Here is a 17,625-nt window from a genome sequence, read left to right as displayed (position 1 = left end):
AAGATTTATAAGATGAGTGTTTTTGATATTGAAATGAAACAGTGTAAACGTGAATCTCCATTAACTAGCTGTCCTAGTCATTGAGACTAGGCAAGGCCAAAGAAACATTAGTATAGTTAACAAAAATTCTCCCAGGCCATGATCTGGAAATGACCCTTAATTCGTGACACTCACCTCTCCAATCATACCATTCCAGGTTCCGTTGATTTTCTTCCCATGCTTGCCATTGGTGACCAGGTAAAGGTCATAGGTGAACTTCACAGATTTGGAGATTTTCTTAAGGATGTCAATACAGAAGCCCTTGCAGCATTTTTTGATGTAACCTGGCTCTTCATCTGTTTTATTCCTAAGTAGTTAAAGAAACAAAAAAACAAGGCTTTATATAAGAAGCAAAATATTACCCTTTGCCATTACAACTCCAACCCCGTTCACAGCTCAGCACAATTTATATCAGACCTAAGCGAGGGAATAAGTTAGACCACAGAGCTGCAATTCTCTCATTAACTCACTGCAGCAAACTAGGTTTTCTCACAATTTCTAATCCTCCTTTGAAGTATAATATACATCAGGAAAGTGCACCTATCCTAAGGGTTTGGTTGGATGAATTTTCATACAGTGAAAGCATCTATTAAACCAGCATCCAAATCCAGACACAGAGGAGTTGCTGGCACCGTAGAGGCCCTTTTTTTTGGAGTTATAATATTTTTATTTATTTTTTGCTCAATCCCTTCACCACCCTAGCATCCCCTCACCATCACCACCAGAGCAGTCTGCCTGTTCTCTATCTATGAGTCTGCCTCAGAGGTCTCTTATGCTCCCTTTTAGGCACTTCCCACCCTCACCAAAGGGAACCATTGTCCTGATTTCTAAAATGTTTTTAAATCTCAAAATTTCAGGACGTGTTGGTTCCCCAAAACATATTTCAACACCAATGTAAACTCGAATCTCCATAAACTTGAGATTCTAGTTATTGAGACCAGGCAAGGCCAAAGGAACTTTAGTATAATTAGCAGAAATTCTCCCAGGTCATGATCTGGACAGAACCAACATCAGACCACAGGGCTGCCAGTAATCCCATTGCTCAGTGGTAACTGAAAATCAGGCAGTGCTCAATTCATTCTACACTTCAGGTCTCAGGCCAGCCAGGTGCTAATAGCTGGGTCAAATCTGACTATCCCATGCCACCCAAAGCCAATGGGGAAGGTGCCCTACTCAGAGACGATGCGTTTTTGACAGGGGACTGTGTTCCTCATGCAGGTTCCACTCAGAGGGTCCACACTCTCCACAATAACAAACGGAGCCTCCTCCAGGGTTACGATGCTCAGATGGTCATCCTCCTGTTCTTCTGTCTCAGGACACATTCGGGGCCACAAGTAGTACTTCATCTGCAGAGACTTGTCTTTCCATTTCCCCACCTGTACAGCGGTAAACAAAAGGCCCAGAAACCATTGGCAAAGACATAGCAGGCTCTGCTAGCCTCACCCAGGAAGATTTAAACAAAGGCCAACAGATGCAGGCATTGTATATAATTGAGAGAAGAATCGTCTTTAAACTATGGGTTCAAAATGAGTCTACTGTGTCCAAATCTAAGAAAGGTAATCTACTTATTTACTCACCTACTTACCAAACATTAAAAGAGGACCAACTGTGTGCCAGAACCTGCTAAGACCTGTGGCTCAAAGCATCCTTCTGTCTTTCATGAAGTTCACACTGAGTGAAGGAGTCAGAAATGTAAACAAATGTTTACAGCGCTGTGTGGTTAAGTGCTAAAACGGAAGCCTGCGCCCAGTGCTGGGAGGATGCCAGAGTTTCCCGCCCAGTGTGGCTGCTGGTTTTTTCTACTTAACTATGACAATGAACATGATAGTGAGAGCAGCAAATAGCTTTGAAAAGGTCAACAGAATGACTGAAACAAATGAGCCAGAAGGATGTGTTCGGCTTATAAGAGAGGTCCAGTGGGAAGCCATGTGGAAAGCTGGGTAGATCTGAATTGGAATAAGATGATAAGTCAGGATTAAAGAAATCTGACTCAGCTTGGCTGGGGAAGGGAGTGCGGTTGGGCTGGTGATAAATGCCACAGGTCAACACAGATATGCACCTGCTGGGCTGGGTGAAAGCCCGGGATAAATCATATAGGTCCCTCTGTGAGCTGCCACATATGGCCACGCAGGCTGTGCTCCAACTTCAGGGAGCACCATTGACACATACTCAAATGTGAAAGGCGGGTGCCCCCTGGAATCATGCTCACAGTGGCGTTGCTGCCAATCCTCAGGAGAAATGCGTGGGTTCCATTCTCTTTCAGAAGAGCCATTCATTTTTGTTTTTATAACAATCTGCATGACTGTGTTGGTGGGTTCTCGTTCTCACGCTGTCATTAAGTTTATTGAAGAAAGAGGGAACACCTTTTAATTTTCTATAACCGAACATCTTCAATTATCACAAGGAATTATGGATTGCAAGCTCTTGCATTTTCCCAATCTATAATTTCCTCCATGCAGCAATGCAAATTAAGTGCACAGGTAAGGCACTAGGACTACAAAACTACTTAATGTATTAACTCAATAAAATGTATTAAATCAAAAAGGAGCAAAAAATGGGCAGAATTTCATAAAATTTTAAGCAGGCTTAGATTAATGGGCTTAGATTTCCGTGTTCATACAAAACCAAAATCCCCTCCTTAGTTTCCACTTTTGTCTACACTTAGGTTCTATCTAGTGCCTCCCTAGGTGTGGTTTGTGCCTCCCTCCCACCTGTCTAGCGGGTGCTGCCTCCTTCTGGGCCCAGTTAGGCCTACACAGCCACTGCCCTTGTTTCACTGTGTCACTATAACACAGGCGGTGCTTGGTGTCCTGGGCCATCTTGTTTGGAATTAACCCTGCTGCTAGTTAGCCTTCTCCCAAGTGTGTGAGCCATATTTCTCTCCTGGGTTCAGAATGATACAGAACCAAGCATTTGCTTTCTTGTATATGTATAGTCTTTTCTGTACTGGTGGCCCTCATTTTCATGTAAGTCTGTCTTTCCTCATATTGCTAAGACTGCTTATTACTACAGCAGAAACGCTCAAATAGCTTCCCAGGCATATGGAGATATCAATGTCTTCTGCCTGTGGTTAGGGGAGATAGGACTTGGGGAAGAGAAGACCCTGCCCTGTGGACCCATGATGTTGGGGGACTTCCATCTCCAAGCAGCCCTTTTTACCCCACTGGCCAAAGTGATATTATTTTCTGCATATTCAGTGATGTGAAAATGGTTGGGAAGTCCAAAAATACCTATTTTTATTTATTTTTTTTCCCACTGCTATCTCTCTCCCTCACAATAGTCCCTTTGCACTTTTCCCTTTTAATTCCAAATTTATTCTCTTCATCTTTATTGCTACAACCCTAACCCCGTAGTCCAGCAGCCTGCTCTGGGATTATTGCCATTAACTTCAAACCTCACATAAGGTTCCTCCTGGAGTCCACTGTGGGCACTGCTGCCAGATAGCTCTCTTAAAACATCACTTCATCATGTGGCACCTACTCAAACATTTCAACAACCTCCCATCACCCTCAGGATTGTGTCCACACTTCTCATCTAGGTTTCTGCATTAAGCCTAATCTACCTTGATACAGTTAACTTCATTATTTTGAAACATGAACCCTTTGTTCAAGTTGGAAGAGTAAGTTGTTGGTATTGGGAGCTAACGTGGGTTCATCAGGAAGGTTTCAATAAGCCAGCTGCATTTTCTTTTCTGATAGACTTCCTATATCTGTGAAATAAAAATGCTGCAGACATAGCATTTTGGCAAAGTTTTTCATGACACCCTTATGAACATGATGAAGTATAATAAAGATGATTATATACTTTGCTAGATTTGAAAGGAGTGTAAAATCCATATAAAAAGGGGTTTTTAATGTATCAACGCCAACATTGAAAGACGTCTCTAGTGACATGTCAGGGAACTCTCTTCTCAGAAGTGGCCAGTATAGTGTTTCAGAAAACAAAATAGAAGTCATGATCATAAAACAAAGAAGACAGGCTGCATTGCAGAGTCAAGGTTGGAAGTAATATGAATTAATTGTTATAATGGAGTGAACCAAATGGAATGAAATTTAATAGTATATATACTTAAAGTCTAGCATTTAGATTTTTAGAAAGCAACTGCACAGTATTGAAAAGGAGATGCTGAAATTTACAGCAGACTATACAAGCTATTGCAACAAGTGGGCTGAGGGGAGGGCACGGATGATCCCACTCCGCTCTGTGCTCATCACACCACAGCTGGAAAACTAGGTTCTGATCCTACAATTCTATGATCTGCCGATTCTTATTTACTGTATCATGCTCATTTCCCTGACAATAACCTTTTTGTGCAGTCCCCTCTAGCATGCTCTTTCCCAACCTCCTGTCAAGCTAGCTGGATCATATCCTTGCTTCTCTTTAATGCAACTCAACCAACAACTGCACACCAATTCTGTGCCAGGCACTGGGTTATATGCTAGAGATGGCAATACCAAGTAACATTAACTGAGGGCTTAGTATGTGCTAGGCACTGAACTTATCTAGCAATCTCATTAATCATCACAGCAAATTTGTGAGATGGAGATTACTGTTTAATCTCTCATTTTACAGGTGAGAACAGAGGGTTCAATGACTTGTTCACAGTCTCAAGGTGAGTGAGTGCAGTGCCAGGAGTTGAAGCTGAAGAGCCTGGCTCCAGGGCTTGGGCTCAGACCCACCACACAGTATTGCTTCTCCGGCAATGAAAGAGTAAGACACTGTCCCTGTCCTCCAAGGACTGTCTAGTGGGGAAAGACGCTATCTATTGACAGTAATATCAAGTTAGGCTTTGGTATATATCAAGTACTCTGGGATTCAGAGTAGAAGTGATTAATTCTGAAAGGATTAGGGATAAGCTTGACAAAAATCCTTATCTTTGAGCTGGGCCTTGAAATGTAGGTGATAGCACATCAGGTGAAGAGCCAAGTTGCAGTCTTATAGCTGCTGGATGGGGAGACCACGGGTCCTTCAAACCTGAAAGATGCGATGTGTGAAGAAGAATGGTCTAGCTCAGTTCTCCTTCCCCTTAAAGGCCTGGTCACTCTGGCCAGACAATCTCTATCACTCTCAAGGGCCAATTGGATTGTACTCATCTCTTCTCAACTTGTTGGCATCAGGTTGGTAGCTTGAAACTGGCCCTGGACACCATGAAATTGGCAAACAGAACAAATCAGGGCTTCCTCTCTCCTCCCTGGCCTCCAGTTGTAAAACATCCAACAGTTCACCTCTGTCCAGAGTCACCAAATCATTCATTATTTCATGCTGTTGACTACTTTATTTAGTGACTTTTTAAATTTCAGGTGTATTGTCTCCTAAACAATTCTAAACATGGACACATTTCTAACACTCCCTGAGCCTCTGTTTCCACATCCACCAGATAAGGGAGTGATTTCTAAGGCATCTTCCGTGTAATCCCAGGATCTCTTTAGGACAGAGGCTCCCTGCTATACTTCCCTCTGATTAGAGCCCAGTAAGAAGAAACGTGTTCATAGTGGTTAATTCCTGAAGGAAGGGGAGTATCTGTTTATACAAAGAGTAGCTTGTCATAAGTCATGATTCTTTTTTGTTTCTTCATGGATTGTTGCAGTGAGAAGTCAAGTTAACAAATTCCTTGAGGATTAAAAGGAGAAACAGTTTGGGGAAAATAACCTGCTATGAATATAGAGTCACAACGCCAATACACAGGGCTCATGTTAAAGAGCATGTCTAACTACCTCATATTAGTTACCCCAACTTCTCTATGTGGCAAGACAGTTAGAAACAAGTGAACAACTAAAATTAAATAAAGTAGGAACTATTTATGTAGAAGAACAAGGTGTGTTTTAAGAAATTCTTTTAAGGGGAGGCAGCACAGTGAAAATATTACAAATGGGAAAGTTTTAAGAGTGACGAAGAACAGTAAAGAGAGAAGGAGAAGCCTGAGACAATGAAAGAAAATATCTTGATGTTTTTCTAGGATGTCTGACCCAGTGTGAATAGATAATGCTGGAAATGCAGTAGGAAATGGGGTTGACGGGAGGTCTTTCAGAGAAAATCCAATGAGAAAAACTGAATGAAGTTATAGTCACAATCACAATATGAACGGGAAAAAGACAAACCTTAAGAAATAATGAAGAAAACGGCTGCAAAGTGCCCTGAATTCCTTAGAGATGAGCACTAGACAAACATCATTACCACAAGCACATTTAACAACATCTGTCTATGAAAATGCAGTTGTCAGCCGTACTGACATTTACAAAGATCTCTTGAGGACCGAAATCATCTTTCTCAAGAGGAAAAAAAAGTCTCTGATTCGTTTTCTCAGAAAACCATGGAGTCATGTTAGGGTTTCTGGTTTGGTTCTCTCAGGACAAGCTGAGCACCTGTTCAGCGGGGACCTTCTCAGAAGGAAGTCTACTTCTCAAACCTACAGCATGCTCTTCCCTAAGCTTTCCCTTATGAAGATCCTAGAGAATTAATCTGTGCTGATTTTAGACTTGAAAGTCTCCCTTCTGCTGACAGATTTCCTCCATTTCTGGCAGTGAAACTGGCACCAGTGAGTACTCTGACAAGGCCACGCATAAAAAAAGACCACAGGGACAGGACGCCTTCCGAAAGCCCCTGCATTTGTCCGACCCTCATCATGGAGGAGAGAGAGGGGACCCCGGCAGGGCGGGGCTGCTGTGAATGCTGCCGTAGTCCTTGCACAGAGAGCAAAGGACATCCATCTCCCCGGGCTGCCTCTCATCTGCACAGAAAGTCACGTTTTAAGATCCTGGGACAAAAGCATTTATTAGAGCCTCTTTAGGCATCAAAGGTTATTTTTCAAAAATCAAAGCATTTTTGTTTCTTGCATGAGATGACATCTGGATCCAACACTAAACACTTGCTGCTTATTTTAAGCCTTCATCAGACTTTTAGGATGCAAAATTTAAAACTACATGCAGTTTCCCTGGGCAAATTGAAGGGACAGGCAGAGGCTCTGCAAGGCAGCCCGAGTAAGCCTGCATCCCAAAACAGCGTCCCCTCAGATGGCCGAGCCTGGCTGGCGGGTGCAGGTGCCGCCCGGTGCTCACACCTGAGACGCCTAACAGGACAGAAACCCGAGGACGGGAGGGCACTCCTGTCTTTCCTCCCCCAAAGCTGCACAACCCAGCTCTGTGGACTTTCAAAGGTTGGGTGTCTGATACTTCATTTTGCTCAATCTTTATTTTTCCGTATCCATCCCCCCACCCTTTGTGTGGCTACCAATTCTCTAGATTCATACAATATATATGTATGTGTGTGTGTGTGTGTGTGTGTGTGTATGCATAAAGGGATATGTATGTGTGTATATATGTATATGTTTTTCCACAATCAGATCATAACAGAAACATCTTTTCCCAACTTGCTTTTCCCACTTAAGTATACATCATGGGCATTCTTATAATTCAACAGAGGGTAGATCTAACTCCTTTTAATAGTGGCATAATAGTCCATTATAATGAATGTACCTCAGTTTATTTAGTCCTAGTCTTATTGATAAATATTTATGATATATTTTGGTATTTCCAAAGCATCATTTCCTAATAATAAAAAAGCAGAATAGGAAGATATTTGTGTTTTTAAATGTTCTTGATATTGCCAGAATGCTTTACCAAAGATGTACAGCAACTGAAATTCCTATCAGCAAAGCAGGAGAGGGCTCCTTGCTCACATTCTCACCAGCACTAGACTTTTATCACTACTAAACGTTTGCCAATCCGAGGAATAAAAAACAGTACCTAATGGCTCTCATTTTCATCTCCTTGATCGCAGTGAGCCGGAGCACCTTCGCGCATCTGTTCGCCATTTAGATTTCCTCTTTTACCCTCTGGTCACATCGCTCACCCATTTTCTATTGAGTTGTTTGTCTTTCTTATCTCTTCCTAGGGAGCTCCTGGTAGAGCATGATAGTAACACTGTACCTGTCAGATAGGCTGGAAATATTGTTTTCATTCTGAGATTTGTCTCCTGACTATTTTTGATATCTATTATGCACAAAATATTACTTTTACTTCTTTTCTTGTGAAGTAAAATGGCTTTTTATATAGAATGTTTGGTTCCCTACCTCACTTTAAAAAAAATGTTTTTACTGATTTTTTAGAGAAAAAGGAAGAGAGAGGGATGAGAGAGAGAAACATCGATGATGAGAGAGACATCGATCGGCTGCACGCCCCTTATTGGGGATCAAGCCCCCAACCCAGGCATGTGCTCTGACCAGGAATCGAACCAGTGACCTCTTGGTTCATGAGTCGATGCTCAACCACTGAGCCATGCAGGCTGGGCCTTCCTCCCTATTTAAAAAAAGATCTACTCCACTCTCAAACTGCTCTCTGTTCTTACTTGCATGTGCAGCTGTTTCTCCCGTGTGTGACAAACGTGCAGCTTTGCTTTCTGGGCGCACCGTCTTCCCTCTGCCAGCCCTTCCCATGCTTCTAAAATGCTCTGCATCCTTCTCAGCTCCTCTCAGGCCTCATCACCTCCATGATGCTGTCCTTGGTCACTGCTGCCCAGAGGAAAAGCTCTATTTGATTTGTAATAATTCTGTGGGTCAACTGCTTCCTTCGGCTCATACTAAAACGCTAGCCATAGCCGGTATAAAAATCCTGTCTCTGGCTGTCTTCGAGCACTCGGGGACAGAGACTATATTATTTTACCTTTCTGTCCCTTATACGGGCTTGAACAGGTGTGTTCTCGGTAATTATCGACTGATGTCACCAGAGGGAAAATGCATCATACCCGCCACCTCGTGTCCACTAGACACCACTCGCGTGTTCTCTCAAGAAGAGGCCGCAGGAGGCGAGGTTGGCCTCACTTCCTGCCCCTCTGCGTCCTGCCTCTTCAGCCGCCGGGACGGTACGTGGCCCCGGAGGGACTCAGGTCCGTGTGGGCGCTGTAAGTGCGATGGCACAATCCGCGGCACCTCATGGCTCACAAGGCCACTGCGCAGCCTGGTGCTCCTTCTAATCGCCGCACGCTCGTGACATTGAGAACAATTTCCATATTCAAACTTGATCCTTGACTGCCGTGGCCTATTACTGCTTCCACACGTACTGAGCTGGGGGCTGATGGCTCTGGGCACACACGCCATGCGGAGGCCCATCCACCCAGTCTCGCCTGGCACCTGTGCGACTCCCCCAGTGACACTAAGACATCGGTTGTCATCTCGGGCCTCAGCTGCTACCCCTGGCTGACCCCTGCCTCTCCAAGAGAGCCTGGGCTCCCTGGGGGCTGTGCATTCCCCACTCTGAGCGAGTGCCACTCGTTTCTCCCTCCACATCTCCTGATCTGCAGAGTGAAGGGCCGGGAAGTGGTGAGCTGGGGTAGGATCTGGTGCCAGGGACGGAAGTGGCTGATTCCCTCGGCACCAGAGAACAGGTATGGTCATTTCAGGTAACACCATGAACAGACCTGTGATGATATTAAAGTGTGGTAGCTGTAATGGGCCAGGTATGGCACATAGAATGATGGTATTTCATTGTCACTGCTTTCCCAAAAGGTAGATATTGTTATGACCACAACACAGACAAATAAAACTGAGGCTCACTGAGGAGCCAGGATTCGTCTCTGATCTGTCTGCCTCTAAAAGCTACGATTCTTTCACCATGTCTTGTGGTTAGAGAATATTTCTGGCCTCTATTCCTTACCTTACTGTGATCTGAGAGAGAAAAGTCTGTCCTAGCCCTGTAGCCTCCCATTCTCACCTCAGCCTCCCAGAAACTGAGACTGATGGCTGTGTCCAAAGGCTTCATGGCAAGTGGCAACCGAAGTCCACGTGGGAGCCAGACAGGCAGGATGGCAGCAGGTGACAGCAGGAGGCAGGGCGCTGACAAGATGTGTGGCGCTAGTGAGTTATTTCGTGTCTCTGTGCCTGGTCAATACTGGTCTTATGCAGCATGTGCTGCTTTTTCTCTCCCCTCTCCCCTCCCGGTTATGACCATTCCCCCTACTATTGAGAACATCAGTGCAAGGCCTATGTGCCCAATTTCCTCCCAGAAACATAGTTTTTTTGCTTTCAAGTGGCAAGGGAGAAATACTGAACAAACTCCAACTTCTCAAACTTTTACCTCAGTTTGTTTCAAAATGTCAGGGTAAGCTTCATGCAATTCTTTCAGTTTCGCGCATTATTTTTCCATTCAGGTGGGAAAAAAAACAGAAATCATAAGAAATAAAAAATGTTATGACCCTTCCAGATTTACCAAAGGCCTTGGGCTGAGTCCCATTGAAGGTGTTCTCTCTACATTAACTTCTCCCTAGGGCAGAATGGATGTTTCTTTTAGTTCAGAACATTTTGTAAACAGTTTGCTAAACAGACTCAGAAAGGCTAAATGATTCAACATGTCTTCCTGAAGTATCTGATGCCTTCCTCAAGGGTTTGAAACCTCCCAAGCACCAACTCCCTCCTTGTCCAGAAATACTCAGAGTCCCATTATGGGACTTAGAGCAGCTCAATTACTGAGAGCTGAGCTCAACTTTCTTTTCTGATCTACCTTCTTCCAAAAAGACCCCTCCCCTTGAAAACCAAAACTGAGTCCTGAACCATCTTCTGGAACATGCAGGATGCAGGCAGAGATCTCTTGAACTTGCTCTGAATCAACTTCCTCCCAAATCCCAGGGCTATAGACATGTTCACAACATGCCCAAGACTTCATCTTGCTCCAGAACACAGCTCGGCAGGGATGCTGACGAACTGACTGACAGATGTGGGTAGGCTCTAGGGATCTGGGCCCCAGACTTTGCTTACTGATATTACTCATCATCAGGTTATTTTCTCATTGCTCTCCACCCTCATCCTCAAATGACAAGTTGTCAGGACAGAGCAAAAGTACACAGTGTCTGACCATTCTGAATGTGACTTCCTGGATTTGAGTGCTGGATTGGCAAGGTCTTCACTAGCATTTATGTATATATGTATGAATGTATGCATGATTGCCTGTATGTATGTATGTATGTGGTATTCATTCATTCATTCATTCACTCCACTGCTTTGTTCTAATTTGTCATGTTAGTGAAGTGCATAGGCTTTAAAGTCTGAAAGGCCTAATTTGAATTCTGGCTTTGGCTGTGTGTGACTCTGGACAAGTTACCTAACCTTTTAAATTCTGTGTTGCAGATGCCTGCTGTTTTTCTACCAAACAGCCATCCTCTGTCTTGACAGCTCTAATTACTCTCTCTCCCCAGCCCCTTTCTTAGCTCAGTCTCTCCTTCTTTTGTGAACTGCTCCTTCCTCAACTCCAACCACATGGTCCTGTGGATCTGTCATGTAATTACAGCTTCCAGTCCATCCACTAACACAGCTACAGCTGAGTGGTTGAAGGGTGGGGCACCTGACCCACTGGGTGAAATCCCTGGGATTTGGGGCCTTATAACCAAAAAGAATGTTAAGTCAGCCTCATCCCAGTAACTTAAGCTATAATATGTAAAATTCAGAGGCCATGGGAAGCCACGTTTTATACCCTATGGAGGAAACTGGCCAATGGAGAGACAGAAGAATGAAGCCAGTGGCCAGAGAAAGTTATATATAAGTGAGAGTGAACAAGATAAATGGGAACATCAAAGTCCTGCCTTGTGGCTCTTCTAGAGGCTCAGCTGCATTCATGTTCTGGGTTCTGGTGAGACAATCCAGGATCCTTATAATAATGCTTTTTCCTTAAGCTAATTCAAGTTGAGTGTCTATCCTTTGTAATCAAAGCAGTCCACATAGTGCACCCTTTATCACACCTATAAATGGTAATAGATAATAATTATAACTATCTTCATGGGGTTTTGGTACAAAAGTAAATAAAATAATGCACACAGAACATTTTGTGAAATGCCTGGGATATGGTGAGCACAGAGCAAATGACAGTAGCTGTGGTGGGATCAACTTTCTATGAACGTATCAGGTACTAAGAAGTAGGTTGGGTCACCAGTGTCAGGCAAATTCCAAAGCCATTCTCTAACAAGTGCCTCCCTGCATGGAGCCAAGGCAAGGAGAGGCAGGAGGCCTCGACTCAAGTTCTCAGAGTCTTAGGTTTAGATGGGGCCATCCAGCTAGAGTTCTTGTTGTCAAGTCCAATAGTGACTTGTAGCTGCATCTCCTGCTAAGCCCCCGGGTCCCATGGGGATTACCTGGATAGTCACAGTGCCTATAGTTGCAGTCAATCTCACTCAGCAGGTCACTTGACATCTCTTGACAACTGGCTCATGTGCCAGGTCCAGTCATTTCCATTCCTTCTATCTCCCTTCCTACCTCCATGCACCCCTTCACAAATCCTTTCCCAAGATTAAGAGCTCATAACCAAAAGGTTCCTATAAGATCCATATGTAAGGGTCCCAAAGTCAAGCAAGCAATTTAAACCCGAGCAGTTTGACACCAGAGACTTTGCTTTCTGCCACTCTTCTTATTGCCTCAGATATTAGATAAGACACATTAAAAGCAGTGTCAGGCATGTGGTAATAATTCTCAACAAATGATCTAGACTAGCCAACTGTCCTATTCTCCTTAGGGCGCCCCACGTCCCTTGAGCCTGCCATAGCACCAGAGGTCCATGTTCAGAGTGGCAGGGGGATGAAAGGCATAAAATGGAAGGAGTGACACCATCTAGAAGGCTTCAAGTTATCAAGGAAGACCCTCGGGAGCCAGAGATGACCACATCGCTCCTCAAACAATGCTGACTGGACTGACCCCAGCTCACTCTACCCTTTGCCTCCTGATGAGTTTCACATCTTCCTCATGATCCTCCTCTGAATTTTAAATGTATGTAATATGTTTAAAGCCAAGGTTATCTGCAAAAATGCAGGAATCAACCTATAAATCTTAAACACACTAGGCTAGCATCTCTCTCAAGTGTATCTCAGGACACAAAGAAAAATGATGCCAATTGTTGCACATTCAGTAAACCAACCAACCCAACAAGCAAAATCAGGTCCTCCTACAAATTTTTAGGAGCTAGAAAAAACGGCCAGGCCTGGAGCAGGACCTCATCAGGTGAGATTGTGGAGAGCTGTTTTTAGCACCGCAGGGTGTTCATGCGCAAGGACCGAACAGAAAGTAATGGAAGACATTCTGAAAAAGGAACATATTGCATAAGTATAATGACAGTGTTTTCCAGACCACAAATCTGAATGTAAACGCTGATGATTGTGAATGTGTTTTCAGGGACAACTAAGCAGCACAGCAGAGAGCATGATCGCCCAGGAAATCCAAGGCACAAGGTTGTGAATATATATGAAAAGAAACAAGGCATAAACACTGAAAATACACATAAAAATTACTGAGGCAACAAGGGAACACAAAGAGAAGAGGTCAAAGTCATTGAAAATACATCATAATTTAAAAAGACTAGACCAAGAGAAAAGAAAAAAATCATAAGACGTGATGTGTGTTCAAAAAGGTACCTCGTAGAAGTCATAGAATTCAGATCTCGCTAAAGCCATGCAAAAGAGCACTGAATCTCTAATAACACTCACTCTAAGACTGTCTGATGTCTACCACTTCTCCTTAGCCAGAAAAGATCAATTTTGTAGACAAGCATATCTGTTAAGTATGTAGAAAATCATTTTTCTGGAATATTCTGGACTACCCTATTCCAAACTAAGATTACCAAGTCATTTCCTCTTTTCACTGAAATTCCTTCCCTCAGTTTTGGAGGGTAGAAATGGCAGGAAAGGATCTCATGCTGGCTTCAATACTCAGATATTCTATCTCTTGCCTGGATTTTTGGATTACTACTAATTGGCTTCCCCACCTCCAGTTTTATCTTTCTCCAGTTCATCTTCCACTTGGTCCCAAGAGACATCTTTTCAAAATACAGATCTGACCCCATCTTGAGCCCTCTCAGAGCCTGTCAGTGCCTTCTCATTCACCTACAGAATAGTATCCAACCTCCTGGGAGAGTATACATTTGTTCCCCACACTTTCCCTTTACTCCCCTCCCTCTCTCCTTCTCTCTCTTCCTCCCTCCCTCCTTCTCTCCCTCCCTCCTTCCCTCGCTTCTCCCTCAGCCCCCCATCTCTTCTCTCCCTCTCACTCTCTTGCCTTTCTGCTTTCTTTTTGTCTCATCTCTTTAGGATTCCTAGACTTTAACTGATAACGACACACACACCATGCTGTTTATTCCCTGAGTGCCTTTACTTATGTTGGAATTCCCTATTTTAAATCCGTACTGGTCTAGATGACATCCACTCAGCTTTTGAGATGCAGCTCATATAGGGTCTATTCAAGAAGCCTTTCCTCACTACACCCCAGGCTGGGCCAAGGATTTAGGTGTCCTCCTTTGATACTCCCCAAATACCTTGTGCATACCTCAGTCACTGAGCTTGCCATTGTATACTATATTTAATTATGCATTTAGCCTCCTCCAGTAGACTATGAGTTCTCAACAGCAGGGGCTGGATGTTATTTTTCTGTATCCCCAAGTGCCAAGCATAGGGAATAGTACCATGGTGGGTACTCAGCACATGTTAGTTAAACAAAGGAATCAGTGGGATTTCAAAAGGAGAACATGTTCTTGGCAGATAATAGATCATTGTGATTCTATTAAGACTAGCTAATATTTGTTGAGCATTTACTATGTGTTTGTCAGGAACCATGCTAAGCAATGCACAAGCATTATCAAATTTAATGATCAGAATAGTCTTATAAGGTAGATATTATTTTTGTACCCATTGACAGTAGGTTATATTAGTGGTACCCAATGAATCATATAACCCAATATCCATGCCCTTGTGACTTATACTGACCAACAGGATAGCAAAAAAATGTGTCATATGTAGAGGCTTGATGAGTGACAGTGCAATGGACCCTGCCTTCCTGGAATGCTGCTCGCAACTTTGAAAAAGCTTTGGCCATCCCCTTTGAAGATGAGAAAACATGTAGATGAGGCCCAGCTGATAGCCAATGCCAGCAGCTAGACACATGAGTGAGACCATTCTGGATCACGCACCCTTGGTTGAGTCACCAGAAGACTGCAGCAGATGAGTGACCCCATGTGAGATCAACCCAAGAACCGCCCAGCTTATCCCACCTCAAACTGCTGACTCAAAGAATCATGAGTAACAATATGGTAGTGGTTTCAAGCCCCTAAGTTTTGAGGTGGTTATTACATAGAAGAGATTAACTAAAATATATCCGCCTTAGGAAAAGGCTACACATACTGGGCCAAACTGAGGAAGGAGATAAGTAAGAAGGAAGACAAATAGAGATAGAATTAAAAGACAAAATAGCACCACGTTCTTTAGAGCCTTTTAATGTAAGTAAGCACAGTGCTGACGTAAGTCCTTAATTGCAGTACTGCTGAAACAGTGCTAAACACAGAGCTGGAGGTTCTGGAGCTCAGGCCCGGCCCTACCACTGACAAGCTCTGTGAATGTGACAGATAACTTCACCTCTTGGAATCAGAGTTTGTTTATCAGCAAAATGGAGAGATACGTATGTATGTATTTATATATGTATATATGTAAGCATGTACGTATATATATTTTACTACTACTAGGCGAATCAAATGTATATCACACCATCCAAATGTAAGTATTAATGTTATTGATATTAGTTAATAAGTTTGGGCTACAACAAATACTAACAATTTACCTATAAACCAACAAAAGCTAGTGGGACAGTGAGGGAGGATGTTACAGAATGGGAAATCCAGAAGATAAACGGTTTCCATGTCTCCATGTGTCAGATAATGTTTCTCTAGTAGCTATTTCAACACCTTTAGCTTCAGTGCTATCTCATTACTTTCTTTTATAAGATGCTCCTGGGATATCCTGAGTAACTCTCCCCAACCCCCACCTCCCCCACCCCACCCCCACCCCGGTGTCTATAATCTACTTTCACACCACCCATTAAAGGTCAGGGGAATATCTGTTCTCAAAACAAAACTAGTAAGCCAGGAATGCGAAGGCCAGGTCAGGCTCAGCCTCTAACCAGCATGGGACCACGTCCCCAACCTTGATGAGCCTGACTCTCCTATCTGTAAACTACAATGTAACAACATTTATCAAAACTCCCCATTGGGGTTCATGAGTGACACATCACACTGCATGTGGCAGTATCTTGAAAAGGGAAGTGTCTACTCCCTGCACGAAGTCAAGGTAGTATAAGTGCTCCCATTTAGCAAAAAACACCCAGTAATCAAAGGTGCTTATTTCTTTAGTGGTATTTATACTGACGATGTGCCAGACACTGGGCTAAGTGGTAGGTTTTGCAGGAGAAAAATGGGGAATGACATTTTGAGATGTGAGGCAATTTGCCTGTGGTCACATAATTAATAAATGGCTAAATTGGATTCAAACCCTTATCTGCCTCCCTCCAAAGTCTAGGCTTCCTGTACGATGCTGGGAGGCCTCCAAATGGAACCTCCTCAGCCCGTCGGAGAGCAAATTTATTGGCCAGGTAGTTTACTATTAAATGGGGTCACCAGCTTGTGGCTAAAAAAACAGATGATGAAAAAAGTGCTGGAGGAGAAAATGTCTGTTTACAAATACAGCTTAATTAATTAGTCAACTCAGATGAGGCCGAAGAGGCGGGTTTCCAGGTGCCTGACATGGAGAATTAATTAGCAGAAAAGCACCAGTCCCCGGCCTGGGATTCCTGTCCAGACACATGGTAGAATTAAATTACTAAATTTCCTCAGTGCCCCTCACCTTACCTAAACTGCCCCTCAACTTAACTAAAGTCATCTTATTGGGAGGAAAACAACAACAACCTAAAACAAAACTAAGATCTTATTGAAAATGACAGCTGAACTGAACAGGATCCACCAATGAAGGCTTCAAGTGCAGTCCAGAAAAGAAGGTAAAGATGTTTCCAGTGCTTCTAGCTCAAGTTACAAAGGGCCAGAATAAAATTAAAGTGAAGTTAGGTTATACCCCACTCACACTTGGGAGTTACAAATGTGTACCCCCTGAGCTAAATGCAGCAGGAAACCAAGCAACACTGGCGTTCCTACCCCCAAAGCCCCCCACCTCCCCTCCCTCTGGTGGCAGTGGAAGGGCCCGGGAAAGCCAAAGCGTCCACAGTCTGCCTCGGTTTTCCCATTCCTTTTGCTTCTTTAAAGGCTGAAAGGCTAGGAAATAGAGAAGTCCTCTCACCTGAGTTACTTGCTATAGATATGAAGTACATGCAAAATCTGTAGGCATCACCACGAACCGTGGTTGGGCCAATCGAAGAGAATGAAGTTCTCTGAGCCAGTGCTGAAAGAAATGTGTGCCACTCTAGCTCTCGTGTGACTGTGCAGCAAAGTCACTTTCCAGAAAGGGCACCTTCTCTGCTTCCACAGTCAACATATTTTGGGGGCCCTAAAAGCGATCCTAATTTTTTTTTTAATTCTCACCTGAGGATATTTTTTCCATTGCGTTTTAGAGAGTGGAAGGAAGAAAGGGGAGGGGAGGGGAGAGAAATGTCAATGTGAGAGAGACACATCGACTGGTTTCCTCCTGTACGCACCCTGAGAGGGGGCAGGGAGCAAACCCACAACCCAGGTATGTGCCCCTGACCAGGAATCAAAGCTGTGACCCTTTGGTCTGCGGGCTGACGCTCTAACCACTGAGCCAACCCGGCCGGGGCTGTTGTGTATGTTTCTATCAGTGAATTTCCACGCA

General features: G+C 43.7%; 1 protein-coding gene across 1 annotated transcript in view; it reads right to left on the bottom strand.

Annotated features, from left to right (window-relative positions):
• GRIN2B (glutamate ionotropic receptor NMDA type subunit 2B) overlaps positions 1 to 17,625 on the bottom strand; it is a 394,378-nt gene that overhangs the window by 47,085 nt on the left and 329,668 nt on the right. The window contains exons 6-7 of the mRNA XM_087814778.1: positions 1,213 to 1,415; positions 175 to 346 (exon numbers count right to left, since the gene is read on the bottom strand). Coding sequence (XP_087670904.1) covers positions 175 to 346; positions 1,213 to 1,415 — 375 coding nt within the window. The remainder of the gene's footprint in view (positions 1 to 174; positions 347 to 1,212; positions 1,416 to 17,625) is intronic.

Source organism: Miniopterus natalensis, chromosome 2 (genome assembly GCF_054644295.1).
Source record: "Miniopterus natalensis isolate mMinNat1 chromosome 2, mMinNat1.hap1, whole genome shotgun sequence".
Classification (NCBI taxonomy): Eukaryota; Metazoa; Chordata; class Mammalia; order Chiroptera; family Miniopteridae; genus Miniopterus; species Miniopterus natalensis.
This window is presented reverse-complemented; position numbering and strand designations above follow the sequence as displayed.